At 44.5% G+C, this 20,314-nt stretch overlaps 2 protein-coding genes and 1 long non-coding RNA gene across 10 annotated transcripts in view; 2 read left to right on the top strand and 1 right to left on the bottom strand.

Annotated features, from left to right (window-relative positions):
* The window catches only part of rfx2 (regulatory factor X, 2 (influences HLA class II expression)), a 28,992-nt gene extending 14,726 nt beyond the window's left edge, over window positions 1-14,266 (top strand). For 7 of the 8 annotated variants that reach the window (XM_052074146.1, XM_052074143.1, XM_052074148.1 and 4 more), the window contains 15 exons: window positions 773-855; window positions 1,126-1,393; window positions 2,603-2,677; window positions 4,188-4,369; window positions 4,567-4,686; window positions 4,961-5,079; window positions 5,231-5,349; window positions 7,914-8,026; window positions 8,657-8,808; window positions 8,921-9,018; window positions 10,145-10,294; window positions 10,367-10,575; window positions 12,343-12,496; window positions 12,579-12,621; window positions 12,700-14,266. In XM_052074146.1, the coding sequence (XP_051930106.1) occupies window positions 773-855; window positions 1,126-1,393; window positions 2,603-2,677; window positions 4,188-4,369; window positions 4,567-4,686; window positions 4,961-5,079; window positions 5,231-5,349; window positions 7,914-8,026; window positions 8,657-8,808; window positions 8,921-9,018; window positions 10,145-10,294; window positions 10,367-10,575; window positions 12,343-12,496; window positions 12,579-12,621; window positions 12,700-12,815 (2,001 nt within the window). In that variant the 3' untranslated portion in view covers window positions 12,816-14,266. The remainder of the gene's footprint in view (window positions 1-772; window positions 856-1,125; window positions 1,394-2,602; window positions 2,678-4,187; window positions 4,370-4,566; window positions 4,687-4,960; window positions 5,080-5,230; window positions 5,350-7,913; window positions 8,027-8,656; window positions 8,809-8,920; window positions 9,019-10,144; window positions 10,295-10,366; window positions 10,576-12,342; window positions 12,497-12,578; window positions 12,622-12,699) is intronic. The other variant, XM_052074147.1, reaches the window with a different exon arrangement.
* A 234-nt stretch (window positions 14,267-14,500) lies between these two features.
* The window catches only part of fcho1 (FCH and mu domain containing endocytic adaptor 1), a 43,738-nt gene continuing 37,924 nt past the window's right edge, over window positions 14,501-20,314 (bottom strand). The window contains exons 25-27 of the mRNA XM_052074153.1: window positions 19,886-19,950; window positions 15,003-15,170; window positions 14,501-14,750 (exon numbers count right to left, since the gene is read on the bottom strand). Coding sequence (XP_051930113.1) covers window positions 14,722-14,750; window positions 15,003-15,170; window positions 19,886-19,950 — 262 coding nt within the window. The 3' untranslated portion in view covers window positions 14,501-14,721. The remainder of the gene's footprint in view (window positions 14,751-15,002; window positions 15,171-19,885; window positions 19,951-20,314) is intronic.
* On the top strand, window positions 15,268-18,437 carry LOC127606110 (uncharacterized). Its single transcript, XR_007963739.1, has 3 exons — window positions 15,268-15,389; window positions 15,428-15,550; window positions 18,238-18,437. It is a non-coding gene; the product is annotated as an uncharacterized LOC127606110 (long non-coding RNA).

Here is a 20,314-nt window from a genome sequence, read left to right as displayed (position 1 = left end):
ACCTCACCCCATCTTTGCTTGTGAATGCAAATCATCGAAGCTCCTATACCTACACTCAATCACGGCACCCACCTTTTCTCAGTTAGCCTGTTCACCTGTGGGATGTTACAAATAGGTGTTTGATAAGCATTCCTCAACTTTTGCAGTCTTTTTTGCCACCTGCCCTAACTTTATTAGAACATATTGTAGCCATAAAATCCTTTGTGAATGATCATTTGCTAAAAACAATCACATTTCTCAGTTTGATCATTAAATATCTTGCCTTTGTTATGTATTCAAACCAATATAGGCCGGACATTGTTTGCAAATCATCGTGTTGTGCTTTTATTTATATTTTACATCACGTCCCAACTTCATTGGAATTGGGTTTGTCCAAGCTTCACTCTCGCTTCCTCTCTCAATGAGGAGATACACAGCCTTCTTTTTCGTTTGGGTATCACTGTTATGTTTGGACATTCATTGTTGCAGTTGCTTTGGTTTTGCGCTTGAGGGTTTGGGAAGGGGCAACTTGCAACACTTTGTTTTTTTTTTCAAGTTTGAATATAAGCCACTCTATTTTTTCCATCTCAAGTTTTTTTTAAATTGATACCTTTATATAAAAATACAAACACGATTCCTTGGTTGCCACCCTTTTTCCACTGAATAATATAACTGGATAAAAGCACACAGTGGGTACTTGACACTTTGCACAGTGTTTGGTTTCTGTATTTTTTTCAAAACTATATGAGGGTTTAAAATTGCCCTACTTTGAATTTTTGTTTATTCTTTGTAGGTGCAGCAGTCACAACATGTCTATCCATCCCAGGTGCACTATGTAGGGGAAGGTGGAGAGGCTGTTTACACTAATGGGACAATGTAAGCATTGTTACATCACCTCCCATTTACAGCAACACTGTTACACATCTACGGTAACTAAATCCCAGCAAGCCATTTATGATAATACAGTATCGTCATGCCCCTCTCAGCTCTGAACCAACCAATCTCAGTTACTTCTTAGCCTTGAGTACACAACCCAAAATGTTCATCCATATGTTAACCTGCAATTCTAATGAGAACGGTTCTGGGGTGTGCAGTTTTTCTCGTTGCTGGGTGTCCTGAATGCTAACCACCGTGATTCCTCACTAGTCGCACGGCCTACTACAACCCAGAGGCTCAGTTGTACGGTCAGAGCAGCGGGGGATCATACTTTGACTCGCAGGCCGGCGGAGCGCACGTCGCCACCGTGGTCTCCTCCGCAAGTGGCGGGGTGCCACCTCATAGCATGGTGGGCATTGCCATGGACGTAAGCAGCAGCCATATCATCTCCAGCGGCAGCACCTATTTGATCCATGGAGGAAACATGGAAGGAAGCCGCAACCATATATCGCACTCCTCTCGCTCTTCTTCAGCTATGGTGAGCAACACGTATCTACCTTCCTTTAGCAGCTTTTTTTCTTTCCATACCAGTCCGGTAATAATAACATTAAAACCCTGAGGGGGGTTTACTGGTATTCAAGCACATTATAATGTAAGCAGGGTGGTATGGGGGAAACGGATCTGGAATGGCCGTTGCGTGAACATATAATTATCATCTGATGCATTTCGGTCACAATCTTGACCCATTGACTAAATGGCAAGCCGTGAAACCACATTGAGGGTGTGCCTAAACACCTCATTTTGGTGGGGGAGGAAGATTGAGGAGGCTCCCCAAAAAGTCCTGAAACTGCTGCAGCATCCCTATGACCACAATGCCACACAGATAGTGGCAGAATAGCATGCATATTCTGTTCCGAAGAATACTATGGAGGTGAAAAGGTGGCAAAAGTCACAGCAACTATATACTGTAGTTGGGCCAGTCGGGCTAGCAGTGAAGCAGGAGCAAAGCAGCCTGCAAAATCGGGACACTGGCTTGAATAATTCAGAGGTTTTCACAGGCACTTGAGCGCCCTGCGAAACAAAGCAACCCCTGGGGCTCATTACCATTTGGCCAGGAGCCCTCGGGAGCATTCTTAGGCCTTGGAACGATGCCTCCTCTTTTTTTTTTCTTCTTTTGCTTCTACATCTCCTTTTGGCCGCAGTAGCATGTCTTTTCTTTGGGACTTGATTTCTTCCTCCAGCTCTAATGGGAAAGTCCCAATCACCTTATCGATCAAAGATAAAATCACTTATTGCACTCCGCAAATGGTTCCATGGCATATGTCAGTGTATTCGGGGTCTTGCTTTGCCAGCGTTTTTGTATTCCAAAGCCATTGTTTTGGGAAGTTGTGGTACTTGGGGGGGTGGCACTGCTGACCTATTGTCTCTGAGCTCGATGCGACCTGTGCCCCTATTTGTGGGTCCTATTAGCATACATTAGAGTTTCTGACTGCCAGCGAGACCTAACCAAACTCTTATGTCCCTTGATTCGCATGCTTTTTTGTGTGGCAATAATGTTTGGCGGCAACACTGATTCATTTGAATGGAAATGCAGAGATTTGCCTGCTTGCTAACGGTCTTTTTCCTGCATCTTTTTTTTTTTATGTTTCAATGTACTTCTGCTTATTTCTGATTTTTTTTCCCCTCTTTTGCCTCCTCCCCCTTCTGTGCCCAACATGTTTTTGCATGCTCCTCCTCCTTCCTTTAGCTTGAAATGGCGATTGAAAACCTCCAAAAGTCTGAAGGAATTGCAAGTCACAAAAGCAGCCTGCTCAACAGCCATGTAAGTCCATCTGGAAGTGTCTTTGAAAAGGACATGAGACTTTGTGAGGGGGCGGGGGGTGAAATCTGTGGCCGATCCTGGAGGCTTTGTGTTTTACTTGTTTTGGCAAAGTTGAACATAGCACCTCCTGCAATAGCTTGAGTGACAGCAAGCATTGTTTCAACATGATTCATCCCTAACCTCCTCTCATTTGCCGGCACGATCAAAAATCCTTTTGACTCTGCATAGATTTTATGTATGTACCTATCCCCTAAGTATTTGTGTTTTAAATGAAAGAACAATTTACCGGTACTCGGGCTCAGAACAAACAGCCTGTCCGTGCCCTTTTTAATGAAGCGGCCTTAGACAATTTGGACAAATTTAGCCGATCTTGAAATGGGCTTGCGTGTTCCATTCCGCCAGAGAATTTGTGCTTTCACAGTGACGAATCACAACGGCAAAAATGTTGTGTGACGTGTCAAAATTCTAAGCTCATCTACAATATGTGTCAGGAGGCTGAGTTAAGTCAAGTCAAGTCAACAGTATTTATAGAGCACTTTCAAAGAGCCATCGCTGCATACAAAGTGCTGTACATGGAGCAATTTAACATGCACAATAAACAGTAAGACAAATCGGTAATAAAGGCGGTAGAAAGCAAAACCAAGAGGTTACAATAGGGGGTTTGAGTACAGAATCTATCGTTTTAAATAGTGCGCGTGGGTTGTGAGTGTGCCTTATGATGGCAGACACTGCCTATGATAGTTTTCACATTCAATATATATTGTTATGATACGAAATGTGCTTCTGGACCACTCTGCAAGAAGAAATGGTAACATTTATTTTTTTTAAAAACTGTTAAAATTGGTGAAAATAAAACATTACAGTTTGTTTGTACAGTACTTTACATATTACCTGCTCTCTTATTACATGTGTACAGTTTATGGTGTAAAATTGTAAAAAGAAAAGTGGTAAAAAAAAAGTTCTTTTCTTGACTTGGAACGGATTAAAATTTTTTACTTTGATTCCAATGGGAAACATGGTTTCGGTTTTCAAACAGTCTTCTGCAACGGATTATGGACGAAAACCGAGGTTTGACTGTAGTAGTGCACGTTAGGATGCACTGGGCACCAAAATACAGTTGCCAGAGAACAACTTCAGTTGGCGTTTTTAAAGTGAAGACAGCTCCTGAGTGATCGATCTCTCACGTCACCGATGATCTAATCAAGGATGTCTGTCGATATATCAAATATAGAGGATCGTTCTCAGACAACTTCCACTGCCGTGGTTTAGGTATGTTATTAGGAGTAGGTACTGCTGCGTAGTCACACGTGCAAGTCACCCTCAGTGAGATGATGGGTGGAGATGGCGCTGCACAGGGCAGGTCTTGGTGGTTTACCTCTTGTCAAATAAATGTTTCCTTTAACTCGTGTGCGTGTTTGCTGCCTATGTTGTGAGATAAGAGGATCCACCACTTCTCTACGTTGCATACTCGGTACTTCGGCTGATTCGGGTCTTTCTGTTGTCTATTTAGCTCCAGTGGCTGCTGGACAACTACGAGACGGCGGAGGGTGTGAGCCTGCCCCGGTGCTCCCTCTATAACCATTACTTGCGGCATTGCCAGGAGCAGAAACTGGATCCAGTCAACGCCGCCTCTTTTGGCAAGCTCATTCGCTCCGTCTTCATGGGCCTCAGGACCCGGCGCCTCGGAACCAGGTACGGCTAATTTTCAGTTTGTCCCGCCCCCCTGTGACGCCGGAGGTCCAGATTACAGTAATCAAGTAGCTATTACTTATTTATATATATAAATTATTAAGCGATTTAACAAGTATGACGATGCTTGTGGGCATTAGCGACATGCTAATAACCATGATTACTCTGATGACATGCTTTCGGGCTTTTGAATCTTCCAGAGGCAACTCAAAGTATCATTACTATGGCATCCGGGTGAAGCCAGACTCTCCCCTAAACCGGCTGCAGGAGGACACCCAGTACATGGCCATGAGGCAGCAGCCTGTCCACCAGAAACAAAGGTCGCCATTCTTAGCTCTCCTCTATTCCATCCTTCTCTGTTTCCAAAAGCTCCTCATGCAACAATGTCCGGTTCATTTTTTTCCTGTGAATATATCTCCTTTTCGTCCAGTGTTTCCGTCATCTCTGTCATCTGAAGCTTTATAGATCTCTTTTTGTTGACACATCTTTTTCTCTCCTGCCCGTGGTGGAATGTAATGCGGACACCATCGATTGTGATGTCCGTTTTATATTTGCTGATTTATTTCACATTCTACCGCTATCCTGCTTGTGTAGGTTCAAACCTCTGCAGAAGGTTGACGGAATGCCTGACAACCTGTGCGTCAACTCGCACTGCAACAACACTCCAGAACAGTCTGTTGCAGCTCAGAGCCAACACCATCAGCAGTACATCGGTCAGTGCACGAGGAGACGTGATCCTCGTTTTATTTGGCATTTGCAGACGCACGTACATTTCCATTCAATATCTTTCTTATATCCAGTCTTTAACCTGCGTGTGTGAGAGAAAGAGTGACGACCTGTAAACATACGTGCTTCATCATGCAGACACAGCCCACAGCTTGCCCGAGTTTCCCGCTCCCGAGGTGGGCGCTCAGCCTCTGCCAGAGCGCATCAGTATGAACGACATCAAGAAGCTGCAGACCCTTTACAGAGACCACTGCGAGGTAGGTGATGGCCTCATACGCAATCTGCAGTCCTTTGCGACATCCCACCCCTTTTACGTACCAATCTCTCCGAAATTTGTTTGTTTGTTTGTATGTTTCAAGCACAGGAAATTTTTCAAACAAGCAACACTGACAGTTGTACTGTTTCTAATATATTGTAGTCATTCATGCATTTAGGAAATATGCAAACGGTTGTTGGGAAGAAAAAGAATAGAATAGGCCCCAACTGACGGATGTGTTTACTGTCATGTTCAGGTGCGCTTGGGCTCCCACCCAACTTGGACCTTGTGTGGGTTGTAATTGCACATGATATATGCTGCTCATAAAATCATAAATTAATGGCCACCGCCAGGCGTTTTCAGGTGATAATGAGGTCCCATTGCCATTTGTGATGGCTGAGGGTGGCTAAGCATAGCATAAAGGTGTTGTTATGTCTACGCCCCCGTCAGTTGAACGTTTAAAATACCAAATGGAGCTAGAGCCCTGACTAGAAGTTAAAGGTAGTCGGATATTTGGCACAATGCATGCACAGTGAAAAATGCCTCAGCAGCAGTGGGGCATGTGGGACAAGATACGAACTCAATTCCAATCAAGTTGGGACGTTGTGTAAAATGTAAATGACACCATGATTTGGAGTCAAATCAGCAATCAGGTTTGGAAAAAAAACGCTTCTCCATCACAGATTTGATGAGAAGATGGAACAATATATCAAACAACTTGCATTTATTCTACAGTCCACCCCTGCCACAGCGAAAATGCATTGGAAAAAAATTAATCATTGAAACCCCCCCAAATTATTCAATATGTTTACAAGATCTGCTTTTCTGAAGAAAAAAAATGCTCTTGCATAAATGCAAAATATTGTCAGATTTCAATCCAGTGTAATGTCAAATTAAAATGACGCTGAGCGTGTACAATAGTTCAGGCCGATGGCGTCATCACTGCATCGCCGTCATGCTGCGTAATCCTGACTAATATACATACAGTCATTTCCAAATGGATTATTTGATCGCAACCCTTTCACGCACCAATAATGATCACCTGTAGCATGATAAGCTGTCCATTGTAGTAACCGCTGTCCCTGTAAACAGCTTAAAGTAGCTGAGTAAAAGCCTGTATTGTCGGCAATGACTTTGACTTCTTAAATGACGTAGCAGGAGCCTGTTCTGTTAGTTTAGTAAAATATGATACGATTGCATAATTCGCCCGAGGGCTTAAATCGTGAATTAGCTTCCACCATCAAATGAACAGGGAAATAATAAGAAACATTACAATGAGGGGGCTTAACAGACGGGCGCTTGTGTGATTAAAGCAGCCAAGTGCTTTATCGCATTATCGCCGGCCTCCCATGTCCATCCTCCCTGTGCTTCCTTTGTTCCAGCCTTCTTTTCATCCACGAGCGGCTTTCAAGACATGCCAATTAACCTTTCTGTGCGCTGGCTGGACATCTTGGTGTCTTTGTGGTGGCGTCCCCACGGGCCTTTGTGTCGCCTTGTCTGCGGACGGGCTCGTGGCCTTCCGCCTTTGTCTGCCACTCTCTCAGCGCTCCGTGTGTTACCGTTCGTGCTGCTTACTAGGTTGCCTTCATTCGGAGCCAAACCATGACCTGTTATCTCATTAGCAGAGACTTCTCCATATCTGTCTTTTCAGTTCCTTGTGCTATAAATGCTCATTTGAAATCATATTCTGGGGGTTTTCTCCTCGCTCATGGGACAGACAGATTGACCGCAGCTGGTCAGTCAACTGTATTGAAGCGTGTACAGTTTGAGTTACAATATTATTTGACGCTGTACATTTTCAGCGCATGGCCAGGAATGTGATCATGTGCGCTTTCTACTCAGTATGACTTTTTGTTTTTTAAGGCATGCTGTTTTTCTTGTGCGGCCAAAAACTGTGTGCTTGTTCAAAAGGGGGATGGGAAATTCTCCTTTTTGTTTTGGAGTTCTGTGTTTGACCTGTTGCTGGGGGCAACCATAAACAAGGTTGCCATGGTGACAGCTAAGTAGACTCGAAAACATAGCTTGTGATCGAAGCCTACACTGCTGTGTAAAAAGATCCAGCGGCAAGCGCGCGCACACACACACACTCTCACAGTCATTGCACTGCTGCCAATGTCTGAACACAAGATATGCAACGCCGCGAAAAGATGACATTATCCCCGTGTTGTCATTTTGGACGGGACAGTATAATTGTGGTGGTCCACTTGTACTAACTTCCTCATCTGAGTTAAAGTAACCACATTCCGCTCGAGATTACATTCTGTGTGCCCATTCAAGATGTGCACGTGTAGGAAAAGTGACACCGGTGAGCTAACGTCCGCCTGTGCCAGTGGCACGGGAAAGTGTGGAAATCCAGCTTAAATTTGAGTGATGAAACCTAAGCGTGACCTTTGGGGATTGTGCCCATGATTGATGTGCTGCTACGTTCCCGCTGGCTTGCAACGAAACCAGCCGGAGCCCACAGTGAGCGGGAGCTGCCTGCAGGATCTGTGTTGTGTGTCTGGTTGCCATGGTTCACCTCTCAAAGTTTCCCCGCCTTCCCTCTTCCTCCTCCCCTCCCTGTAGGCCACACTAGACGTGGTGATGAACCTCCAGTTCCACTACATCGAAAAGCTCTGGCAGACCTTTTGGTACTCAACAGCACCATCTAGTGACTCGAGCACCGCCATTCCCAACAGGTCAGAGCACACGCAGGAAGAAGGCTTGAATTGATCCTCTAAAACATTTTGATAAAGCAGGAGGTTCTCTGAGCTTTTGGGGCAACATTCCATTAAAAAATAAAACTCATGGCCAGTGGTTAATTCCAGCTCCGGCCTCCCTGTGTGGAGTTTGCATGTTCCCCCCGGTCCTGCGTGGGTTTTCTCCGGGTACTCCGGTTTCCTCCCACATTCCAAAAACATGCATGGCAGGCTGATTGAACACTCTGAATTGTCCCTAGGTGTGATTGTGAGAATTGATGGTTGTTGGTCTCTGTGTGCCCTGCGATTGGCTTGTAACCCATTCAGGGTGTCCCCCGCCTACTGCCCAAAGACGTCTGGGATAGGCTCCAGCAATCCCCCCCCCCCCCCCCCCCCGCGACCCTTGTAAGGATAAAGCGGGTCGGAAAATGAATGAATGAATGAAATAAAACTCACCCAGATTTGATTCCTATTTCTTGTTAGTACCCTTTCTGCAAAACAGGCGACGTGAAAGCATGACGCATTTTCAAGCTCTGTATTTGAAAGGTCTTGGCAGCGCTCCAAGTTATGGCAATGACATGAACATCTGCTCATAGTTAATCCGGCGTGGTTGGTCTCATTCGTGTGCAGTGATGATGAACTGGAAGGCGTGCTGCCCAGAGAGAAGCTGGTAAATCTTTGCAAATATGAACCAGTGCGATTATGGATGAGAAGCTGTGATCACATCCTCTACCAGGCCTTGGTGGAGATCCTCATCCCGGATGTGCTGCGCCCTGTTCCTAGTCAGTCTATTCTCCTTCCGTGTTCTAGCGCCATGAGAAACGTGTTTCTTGTAGCTCTTACCGGGAATGAAACGAAAGAGATTTGTAACCCAGTTTGTGTTTTATCCTGCAGGCACTCTCACTCAGGCCATCAGGAACTTTGCCAAGAGTCTGGAGGGATGGCTGACTAATGCCATGACCAGCTTCCCTCAAGAAATCATCCGCACGAAGGTGACAGGAAAAGCGCTTTTCTTCACGTTCACTTTACAGGCCTACGGGGAAACTGGTGCCGTTCTAATCCCGAGTCAAGAGGCCCTCATAGGCTGCAGATGAAACAAGGAAAGCCAACAGTATACATGTTGAGTGATACCACAAATGGGGTGACACTTAGGGCATATGGTTATGTCATTGACAAAATGAAAATGGGAAAACAGTTTACAAAGGACAAAAGTACATTTAAAACAATTACAATTCTTCACTTTGCTGCTCCTGTGACTTATTCTCAGTTGTAACCTGGATATATTTAAATCAGAGCTCATACAGGCACCCCAAATTCCTGTTCGCTCATCGAGGACTTGTAGTGGTTGGTGAATACTTTAGGTGCATTACCACTAGTGGCCAGAAGGTGGCCGTAATGGCCAACCACCAAAAGAAAGTAGAAGAAGAAATGTTGTTGTTGTGGTACTGTTGTGTTGTAGGAGTTGTAGTCTTGCCTTTCACATTTGGTCCAGATTTTCGGTACCTAAGAATCAATCCCAGTACCCAATTTTTGGTACTTTGGTTCTGTTGTTTGTGGTAATCAATTTTAATTTACACAACAATAAAAACACAAATAATCATTTAATAATTGTTTAGCAATATATACAAATTGACTAACTTAATTTAAAACAAATGGGCCATAGGATGTGGTAAAAATATTAAGATGCCGACTTCACTTCATCTGGCTCCTTTCGATGTGGAGGAGCAGCGGCTCAACTCTGTCTTTCACATCACATCATGATTCTCAATCATATAATCTCCCAGCTTTATTATATTACACTGCAGATGATAATCGGTGGGAGTGGGGGGGTTATTTATTTATGTCTGTCTCTGTGCGGCCCGGTACCAAATGTGCCATGGGCCTGCACTGTTCTACAGAACAATGGTTGGGAACCACTGCTCTAAATGGTTAGAGTACATAAAGGTAAAAAAAATATGGGCAACCATTGACCAGATCCTCTATTTTTACAGCTGTCATTTTAATGCCATGTTCACGTGATTATTTTTATTTATTTTTTGCTCACGGTTATCATACCGTCAGAATCCAATAATCAGTGCATGCGTAGTCGTAACTTGTTTTGATTGTGTGCGTGTGCAGGTGGCGGTGGTCAGTGCCTTCGCACAGACGCTGAGACGTTACACCAGCCTGAACCACCTCGCCCAGGCGGCACGCGCCGTCCTCCAGAACACCTCACAGATCAACCAGATGCTCTCGGACCTCAACCGGGTCGACTTCGCTAACGTCCAGGTTGTCGACAGAGCCCAAACGCTCAGTGACATGCGGTGCGCTCCCGTTGACCGCATGCGTCTGATGTAACAGGAGCAGGCGTCGTGGGTGTGCCAGTGCGACGAGAGCGTGGTGCAGCGTCTGGAGCAGGACTTCAAAGTCACCCTGCAGCAGCAGAGTTCTCTGGACCAGTGGGCCACTTGGTTGGACAATGTGGTCTCTCAGGTGCTCAAGCCTCACCAGGGCAGCCCCAGCTTCCCAAAGGCGGCACGGCAGTTTCTGCTCAAATGGTCCTTCTACAGGTAAACTACATTCAAGCAACAGTCATATTAAATGAAACTATTCCATTTATTATTCTATATATAATATATATAACTATTATAATATATATATTATACTATATATAATATATAATAATATAATATGGGCGGCCCGGTAGTCCAGTGGTTAGCACGTCGGCTTCACAGTGCAGAGGTACCGGGTTCGATTCCAGCTCCGGCCTCCCTGTGTGGAGTTTGCATGTTCTCCCCGGGTTTGCGTGGGTTTTCTCCGGGTGCTCCGGTTTCCTCCCACATTCCAAAAACATGTGTGGCAGGCTGATTGAACACTCTATATTGTCCCTAGGTGTGAGTGTGAGTACGAATGGTTGTTTGTTTCTGTGTGCCCTGTGATTGGCTGGCAACCGATTCAGGGTGTCCCCCGCCTACTGCCCGCAGACAGCTGGGATAGGCTCCAGCACCCCCCGCGACCCTCGTGAGGATCAAGCGGCTCGGAAGATGAATGAATGAATGAATAATATAACTATTCCAGTTCCAGGTCGGACTCGAACCAACTGTTATTTTGAGAATCGGTTTATCTGTTAATCTATAAATCTGATTGCAAAAGGGGTTTTATATTCAGTTAAAAACCTGACAGTATTTCAAATTGACAGAGCAGATAATGTATCTTTTTCTGGGGATTTACACCTGTGTGTGTGTGTGTGCGTGTGTGTGTGTGTGTGTGCGTGTGTGTGCGCGTGTGTGTGTGTGTAGAGCGAGAGAGAAACACACACACACATATTTATAAATGAAGTTGTAAGATTTCTCTGCTGCTATGCTAACTAAGTTCTAAACAAACTACTGTACACTCGTCGACTCTTCGCAAGGGCTGATGATGTTTGATAAATTCTGACCTGGCAGCGCAGGTAGCCGACATTTATTTCTGCTTGAACAGTACGTTCTTAGCGTCCTCAAAAATTTGAAACATTTCAAAGCAGTGGCGGATGCTGGTCTGTCAAGGAGGGGAAGGTCAATTTTGGCCGACATCATAAAATGTGTCCGTTTATTTATATGTGAATTCTGCTCTCCGGTCCTTTTCAAGAAAATCTGTGACCCTGTCATACCGACAAGGCGTAATTTCCGGGGAATTAACTCGTGTCCTACAACTACAATAAAACCCACCAGAAATAAAAGATTAATGTGTCGCTTGTCGTTTTCAACAAAGAGAGTGTCGCTAAGATTATTAGAAGAAGTCTCCAGTTCAACTCAGAACAGAATGAGAATTGAAAAATGCTCCCGTGGATGCCTCCACCAAAAGATCAGTGATTGGTTCATTTCGCTGTCAATCAAAAATAGATTCCGCCTCAGACATATCATCCAATCATCATGCAGAGACGCTGAGCGTCCGGTGGGCGGGACAAAAATTATGTTTTTAGGGGAAACTGAGCTTCCCTTGCAGTCCGAGAGCAGTCGGCTCGGTTTCAAAGCGAGACTTAAGTTTATGCGTGATCCAAGTAAGAGTAACGTCAATAGATTAAGACCTTTCAACATCGCATTTAAGACCCAACATGGGGTTTTAGGAGAATTTTACACATTTTAAGGCCTTAAATTCAAATTGTTGAAGATATTTTTACACTTTTGAAGCAGCTACCCTGTCTGTAAACAATTGTTTGTCATTCTTATTAAGTTGACAACAGCCTCAACTTGATCATTTGTCACCTACACATATTGTTACCTGTTGGATTGTCTTGCATCGGGAGAATGCACACCCCTATTACTAACCTTTCACCTCCCGCCGCCTCACCCGCACAGCTCCATGGTGATTCGAGACCTGACTCTGCGCAGCGCTGCCAGTTTCGGTTCCTTCCACCTGATCCGCCTGCTGTACGACGAGTACATGTTCTACCTGGTGGAGCACCGGGTAGCTCAGGCCACCGGAGAGACGCCCATCGCCGTGATGGGAGAGGTGAAGCAAACTCGGCTCCGCTCTCACTGTCATCGACCTCGCCGTCACACTCACCGTCAAACTCTTTTCTCTTGAATTTCAGTTCAGTGACCTGAACTCCATGATGCCATCACTCATGGAAAAAGGTTCAATGAATAAATAAATCAATACGTAACGACGAGCAAAAGACTATAAAACTTAATTAAGTCTTTCCTCTCCGTCAGACGTGTCTTTCTCGGATGAGCTGAGCGACCTGGGCAGCGACGCAGACGTGTCTCGAAGCGAGCCGGCCGTCAAGCGGGAGCGCATCGAAATGAGCCACCCTCTGCAGGAGATGTGAGGCCGGTGCGCTCGGCCCACGTCGCTTCCCCCACCCGTGTACATTTGTCTAGCTAGATCCAGCGGCTCTGTTGTCAGCCCTAGCAATGGTAACACCGTTGCGTTTTGGGGGGCGGGGGGGTGGTTCTCAACTCACAACTGATAATTCTTTTTGTTTTGTGCAACTGTGAATGAGCTTGTGCAGTCTATTTTTTGGGGGGGTGTAACTTGGTGTGTGCAGTGCTGATGTGTTGTTTTTTAAAATTCTATTCTGTTTTACTTCGATTAGTCGTGCCATGGTGTCATTTGAGTGCCTTAGATTGCCAACTCGGAACCCATCACTCCAGATGTCAGGCTGTCCCTCAGCTGTGCCTCGACCACACTACGAATGTATCGTCTGCAAACCTCATTCAGAGCACCTTTCCCTCAGCTCAAGTGGAGGTGTGTGCGTGTGTGTGTACTCCTTGCGGCCTCTGCTGCAACCTCGCAGCTTAAAAAAAGAAAAAAAGACAAACATGCAACCGATGGACCCAAAGGACCTTACCCTCAGCAACTTGGCCATTGTAATTGTGTGTATGTGCGTGGTTATCCAAACTGCCAACAAGAAACGAGATCTGCCAACAAGCAATACTGCACGTGGGGAAAAAATAAATAAAAATACTAGTAAAACAGAGCACTGAATCGTCTTCGAAATGAGGACAAGAGCACACTAGTACATGGACCTTAAGCTGGAGAGCGAATAAACGCTCAAACGGCTTTCCACAGTTGCCGTACATAACAGTTGCAGCAGATGTAGTTGCATTTTGGTAACCAAAAGGTTGAGTTACTGTGGTTTTACCTCACAAGATTTCTCGGGCATGCTCCAGTGGGCACAGTAGCAAGATTGCATCTTCAGCGGCCCGCGCCTAGGAAACCCATTTGGGATTATATTATAGCTACTGAGAGCCTTAGCAGAGGATTACCATTTTACTAAATCAGATATCAAGTATATCTTTATATGATGTGGAAAGTATATTCTGTGGCCTCTTTTTTTCTCAAGTATTTTGTAACCTATTAGACTTTCCGTGTGATTAATTTGTTCAAAGTATGAAGAGTAGTTCCTAGTTAGATGAAACTATTCTTTGCGCTTACTCGACTCAATATTCTCCCCCTCCATTCTTGTTCAGACTTATTTAAGGCTTTTTGAGATGTGTTCCCGTCTTTGCCTTCAAAGTGCGTTTAAAAAAGCTCATTTCTGGTGTTCTTTTTAATGTTTTGTCAGACTGTTTTAGCTCTTTGGATGATTCTTTTTTTATTGAACTAGATTTTGGTCCTCTTACAAGTATACTGAACCCTTATGTTGTGTCTTTTCCAACCGCTACCTGATCTCGCCCAAGGATACACGGTGGTTGGCAAACTTGCTAAATTCAGTTGTATTTTGTACTTGGTCATAATGTGTAATAATAATAAATTGGCATAAACCAAAGACTTGCACATGCATTTTGTTGTTGGTTTTTTTTCTTTATCAAATATCACAAATCCTCAAATCCTCTTACAAACATTGCATGTTTTTTATTTTTTTATTTTTTTTAAGGTAGAGAAGATTTATCAATGACCCTGGTGAACCATTTCGGACATACCAGTAACTCAACATCACTTCAAAGTTTAATTGCGGCTCAGAATATTCTTAACTTCCTACTCGATACAAGCTTCCCTGTACACAAAGAGTCAGCTGTAACATTTAGTTTAGTTGATAGTCCAGTAGTACAACGGGAGAAAACAAGTAACTTTGTTCCAGGAAAAGAGGACACAACACACAAGTGAAAGACTTGGTCCTAACCATAGCAGCATATAGACTTGTCACAACTTAAGTGCTTGTGGTCCTTGGCAAACTGTTACATCCAAGCCGCAAACTTCTCCGAACCTCCCAACGATGGTCCACCTTGTGTTCACAAGGTGCAGCCTGCCATATACTTTCCTGTCAGGCACACAGCAGAGAGGAAAAGTGTCAAAATTGGTTATCATTCATTATCTACCATCCACGACAAGTTATAGTGATGGCAAGTCACATGAATTCAGCCTGCGGTTGTCAAAGCGGGTGATGAGTTATGAGCAGTTGACAAAATGATGCAGTTTAACACTTCAGTGGTGGTTTCAACTTTGCATGAATGGCTTAGAAGGCAATTGATCCACCCTTTGTCGAAACGTGGCGACAAATGTCATGCATCACCTGTTGCAAATCTCTTCTTGACAAGCGACATGCGGTAGTGGCTGCCGACCAGCGCCACGTCCATGCCCGACAGAGAGGCCCCCGAGCCCATGAACTGAACGGCCAGACCGGGCGGAGGGCCTCGGGGGACCTCAGAACACTGCCAGCTGGCACACAGGGTCCCCGAGCCTGAGAGTCAGGGAGACACGGCGCACAATCTCGTCAGAGCTGATAAAGACAGGTTTTGAAATCATTTCTTCTCAATGACACTCTAAGTAAGTTGTGTGATACCATTGCAAACTAAAACAACACTACAAAACACACAGCTGAACGAGTAAAGTCAAAGACCCCAAAAAGGTTGCTAATTAGCCCTTTCATGCACCTTGTAACTTGACAACATGATAAGCTGTCCACTGCAATAACTGCTGTCCCTGAAAGGGTCAAAGCATCATAAGCACTTGTTTGTTTTAGTCTATTATTTCTTCATAGTAACCTCTTCCATCTACTATCCAAGCTGCTCATCCTCACGAGGGTCATGGGCATGCTGGAGCCGATCCCAGCTGTCTTTGGTTGCAACACAGTTAATTCAGATTATCAGGTCATCAAATACAGTAGCTCTGAATCAGCATTCATATGATCCCGAATAAACAGTTCGGCCACCTGATTCACGTAAACAGGAAGGCCAGCTATCCTTGAGGACTTTTTGGAGACCGCTGCCCGACTGTGAACCCCCTCACCACCTAATCCAGAATGAAAACCATAATTCCCAAACTTCTAACCTTAAAACCCAAACGCAAGTTTACCACTATCCCTAAACTTTAATCCTGATCTTCCGGAACTCTCAACCGCTAATGCCCCTCTACCCCGAAAACCCTCAACCTTTTAGCTCTTACATGACTCCTAACCCCAAACCTTCCGATTCTAAACATCTAACCTTCTTACACTCCATCTCTAAACCCTAACCCAACAGTTGCTATTTCAAGGTAAGTGTAAGGGATTCAGAGTTAGGGGTTAGGGTTTAGGTCAGGGTTTGGGCTAAGGTTAGGGTCGGGATTAAGGGGTTAGGGGCGAGGGTAAAGGTTAAGGATTAGGGTTAAGGAGGGTTAGGGATATAGCCGGAAAAAAAAGACCATGTATATATAGTAAGGCGTTTTTAGCCCCCCAAAAAATGACCATGTATAGTAAGGCGTTTTAACCCCCCAAAAAATGACCATGTATAGTAAGGCGTTTTAACCCCCCGCCCCCCAAAAAAACGACATAGTATAGTAAGGCGTTTTTATCCCCCCAAAAACCGACCATGTATAGTAAGACGTTTTTAGCCCAAAAAAAATGACTATGTATAGGAAGGCGTTTCATTCTTGCTTGGCTCTCGACAAAGGCGGACTCTTTTGCTTTCTGCTCCTGCCACTCAGACTCAGACTGTGCTCAACCACAAACTGTTGCGGTTTTGGAGCGTGTCTGCAACATGGTCAAGAACTTGGAGAAACTGGAATCCGTGCTCAAATATTGACAAAAATCACAGATTTGGCTGATCAACGCCACGAAAGAGACATAAGCCACGGACTCAAGGTTGTCTTAAATTCCTAGGCAGCCTGCTACCAAAACAACATCTGCGATCTCGACCTTCCCCTGATGAAAGTACCGTATTTTCACGACTATAAGGCGGCATTAAAAGTCTTAAATTTTCTCCAAAATGGACAGGACGCCTTATCGTGCGGAGCGTCCTTTATATGCGCTGAGTTCCAAAATCTGACTGACAGCCGACACGCTGTTTATATAGAGAAAAGGCGGAAGTGACTGTGGCCAGGCATGCGGGAAAGAAGTCGGCCAATCAGGGAAGGGTGGGCGTGTATATATACTTATATGGAGAGGGAGAGGGAGAGAGAGAGAGGGAGAGAGAAGACAGGCAAGCTAGTCCGCCAATTGGTGAAGGGTGGGCGTGTAAGTGGACGCCTCAAGCCAGTACCAACACTTGCATAGAGTGTGGCAATGTGCATTGTTGCAAAACAACTCCGGTTTTGGTTTCTAAGAAACCCCGAAAATAAATTCTACAAAGAGACACGCCTGCGAAGCTCAGTTCAAACTTAAAGCCAACGGTTATGCTTTTAGCATGCGTGCCCATCTCACAGCAGCGGTGAAAAAAACAAGTCAAGCAAATGAACTCTGAGCTTGCCGTTATTCCCGGAGGCTTGACTAAAGAACTCCAACCGCTGGACATTGGCATCAACCGGGCATTCAAAGTAAAGTTGCAAACGGCATGGGAACAATGGATGATCGGTGGCAAACACAACTTTATAAAGAGTGAGAGGCAGCGCTTGGCGAGTTACGCCACAATACGCAACAACGAGAGGGAACGCGGCGTTTTTGATGGATTACGGTACTTGCACAATTGTTCAATTCTTTCTACACACACACGCGCTGCCACCATGTTTCGCTCTGTTCTTTACTTTCAAATGTGGGAAAGCTTCACACGAGAGAAATGTTGACTTTGCTGTTGCTACTCCTTCTTTCCGCTCGGCAATGCGTAGCAACTCACACTAGCATGTGATGCATTCAATGACAACTGAGATGTGCAGTCCTCTGCTTCTGATACAGAGGATGAGGACTTTGATGGATTTCTGGGTGATGATTGATCGAAAAACGTGAGAACATTGTACGATGGCTAAATAAAATACACCCGAACTCAGTTCTGCTTTCGTTGCCTTTTTAAAAACGTATTTTTATCTTATCTGTATGTCTTGGCATGCTACCGTATGCTTCAAGCTAACGTGTTAGAGTGCGCGCATGCATGCCGTATGCTTAAGCTGGCGTATGTTTTACCACTGTAAAACTGCGGCCATTCGTACGGTGCGTCCTGTGTATGTGTAAAATACAGAAATGTCACCCATTAATGAGACTGCGGCCATTAGTACGATGCGTCGAATAGTCGTGAAAATACGGGTGCACGGAAGCTAGTCCCCCACCATCACCCCATCCTTCATACATTCCCTTGTTTCACCGTCTTCATTGTGTATGTCATGTGCATGTGCAGGAGTTTTTTGCCTAACTCAAATTATCTTCAAAATGAGGGTAGTTTGAGCGTTTTTTTTTCTCCCCCTCTCCCTCCCTTGTGGTTTCTTTCTGACCGGGTTGAGTGAACGCTAGCGCGTTTTGGCTGCCGCTGCTCAACCCGTAATGTTTTGTGTTTTTTGTTATTGTAAAGTGTCCTTGGGTGTCTTGAAAGGTGCTTATAAATTAAATGTATTATTATTATTAGAGCAGCAGGCGGGGTACACCCTGAACTGGTTGCCAGCCAATTGCAGTACATCTCCATTTATTTTTACCGTATTGGCAGGAATATAAGACGACCCTGATTATAAGACGACCCGCTAGTTTTCAAGACTCTAGTTTGAAAAAATACTTTTTGAACACCAAATTAATTTATAACAAATAAATTAATGATTATAACAATATATTTGAGAGGAAAAAACATGTTATTTTGCCTCATTCAAATGTAAAGTGCAAGTGGCCTCTGGTTTTTGAAATGTAAATTACATACCGGTAACTTCTCAGCTGCCGGTTAACCTGGCTGATCTTCGACCCACTTTCTCCAGATTGTCACTACATTTCTCCATTTTCTGTTATCTCTTATATTATTTTCTTCTCTTTTTCTTCTTACCGCTAGTTTTTATTTTTCTTCTTTGTGCTACTGCTATTTTTATTCTTCGTGGCAGGGGTTCACTTTGGCCTGGGGAGTCAAGTTCAGCATCTGGCGCCGTGAATGGGTATAACGTCTAGACCCCGAATATAAGACGACCCCCACTTTTTCAGTCTTATTTCAATGCAAAAAACACCGTCTTACTGCATTTATTTTCAGGCAGACACTGATTAATATGTATACAATACTAAAATGACAGGATGGAAATAAGTGAGTGGTAGTGGTAAATGAATTTGTGCTCAAAGCTGTTATGTGGACAACTGGGCGCGATGTAGATGTGATTGCGTTTGGAGGTGTTTGTGATAGTGTGAATGGGGAGAGTCGTAGCTGAGGGTTGTAGTGACATATGGAGCCAGTGGATGGGGGGGCTTGTAGAGGTGGCAGAATAGAAAAAGAGAGGTGGGGTGCGAAGTAGATGGTCAGTCACATGGATATGAGTGGACTGACTGCAGCTTCCATCCATCCATGCCCTGGAGCAATTGGGTGAGCTTGAGTCTATCCCAGTTGACTAGTTGAGTAAGATGTGGGATACGCCCAACCAGGGGTCAGCAACCAATATGATGAAATTTAAATCTAGGGACTGTAACGGATTTTTTTTTTCATTTCAATCAGAAAATGTACTTCAATTTACGAATGTTTCGAGGTACTCAAATGTGGTCATGCAACCAATTAACTTTATATACTGTATAGATATGCAACACCTAATACTGTGGCTACTATGTAGGATTACATTGCTCTGGAAACACCTTCCTGTTCACTCTCGGTGTATGTATTTAAAGGCTGAGTAGCTTCAATTGTAGTTTTGTTCCATAAACAATGCAGCAGCAAATAAACAAATACCTCCAACGCCATTTGAACAGACTCTGCTGTTAAACTGTTGTCTACCATGTTTCCAATTAGAAAACCCTTACATAAACAGGTCTCTGCCCCCCACCCCCATTAATAAAAGCAGTTTCGAAAAGGATTCATGATGATTGCTTTTTAGGAGCGGTTCAACATCTGCTGCGCACAACGTGGGCGTCTGCGCAAAGCTGTCCGCACACCACAATGACGCGCGGAAGAGGCAATCAAGGGAAATGTGAGAAAAGCTAATTATATATTATAAAACAACATCCAGATTGGATATGGGGGAAATGTCAAGCTGTTTAATTTCCTCCCGCTTAGTTCCCGTCCTGGTTGAACGGCAGAGGAGAAAAGCAGCTCTCACCTTTGCTGTGGTTGGTGGGCGAGAGGTTGGCGAGCTTCCACAGCAGACGTCTTTCCTGGGCGTTCCTGCAGAGGCACAAAAAACACTTGCTGACTCTTTGACCTTCTCTCCCTCGTAGTGAAGACGCCACGCTGTCATCTGCCGACGCTATTTTTAGCTTCGATAGCCGCCCTCAAAACAAACGTGCTGCTCAGTGGCTCGTCCATATGCTCAGCGAAGGGTCAGCACGTTGACGGTTTGCAACGCCAACTGGGATTCTGACAATAATTCTTTTTTTTTGTTGTTATTAAACTTTTTATTTAATTTTTTCAAACAGTTAGAAAAAAAACAAAACATGGTCACGTGTTTAAGTACATAGAACCACAACAGTTCCGGGCATCAAAATAGTACATACATACATTGACATCCCTGTAAAACGGGTTACAATTA

The sequence above is a fragment of the Hippocampus zosterae genome, chromosome 8 (genome assembly GCF_025434085.1).
Source record: "Hippocampus zosterae strain Florida chromosome 8, ASM2543408v3, whole genome shotgun sequence".
NCBI classification, from domain to species: Eukaryota; Metazoa; Chordata; class Actinopteri; order Syngnathiformes; family Syngnathidae; genus Hippocampus; species Hippocampus zosterae.
The sequence above is the reverse complement of the archived record's forward strand: the minus strand, read 5'-3'. Positions and strand labels throughout refer to the sequence as shown.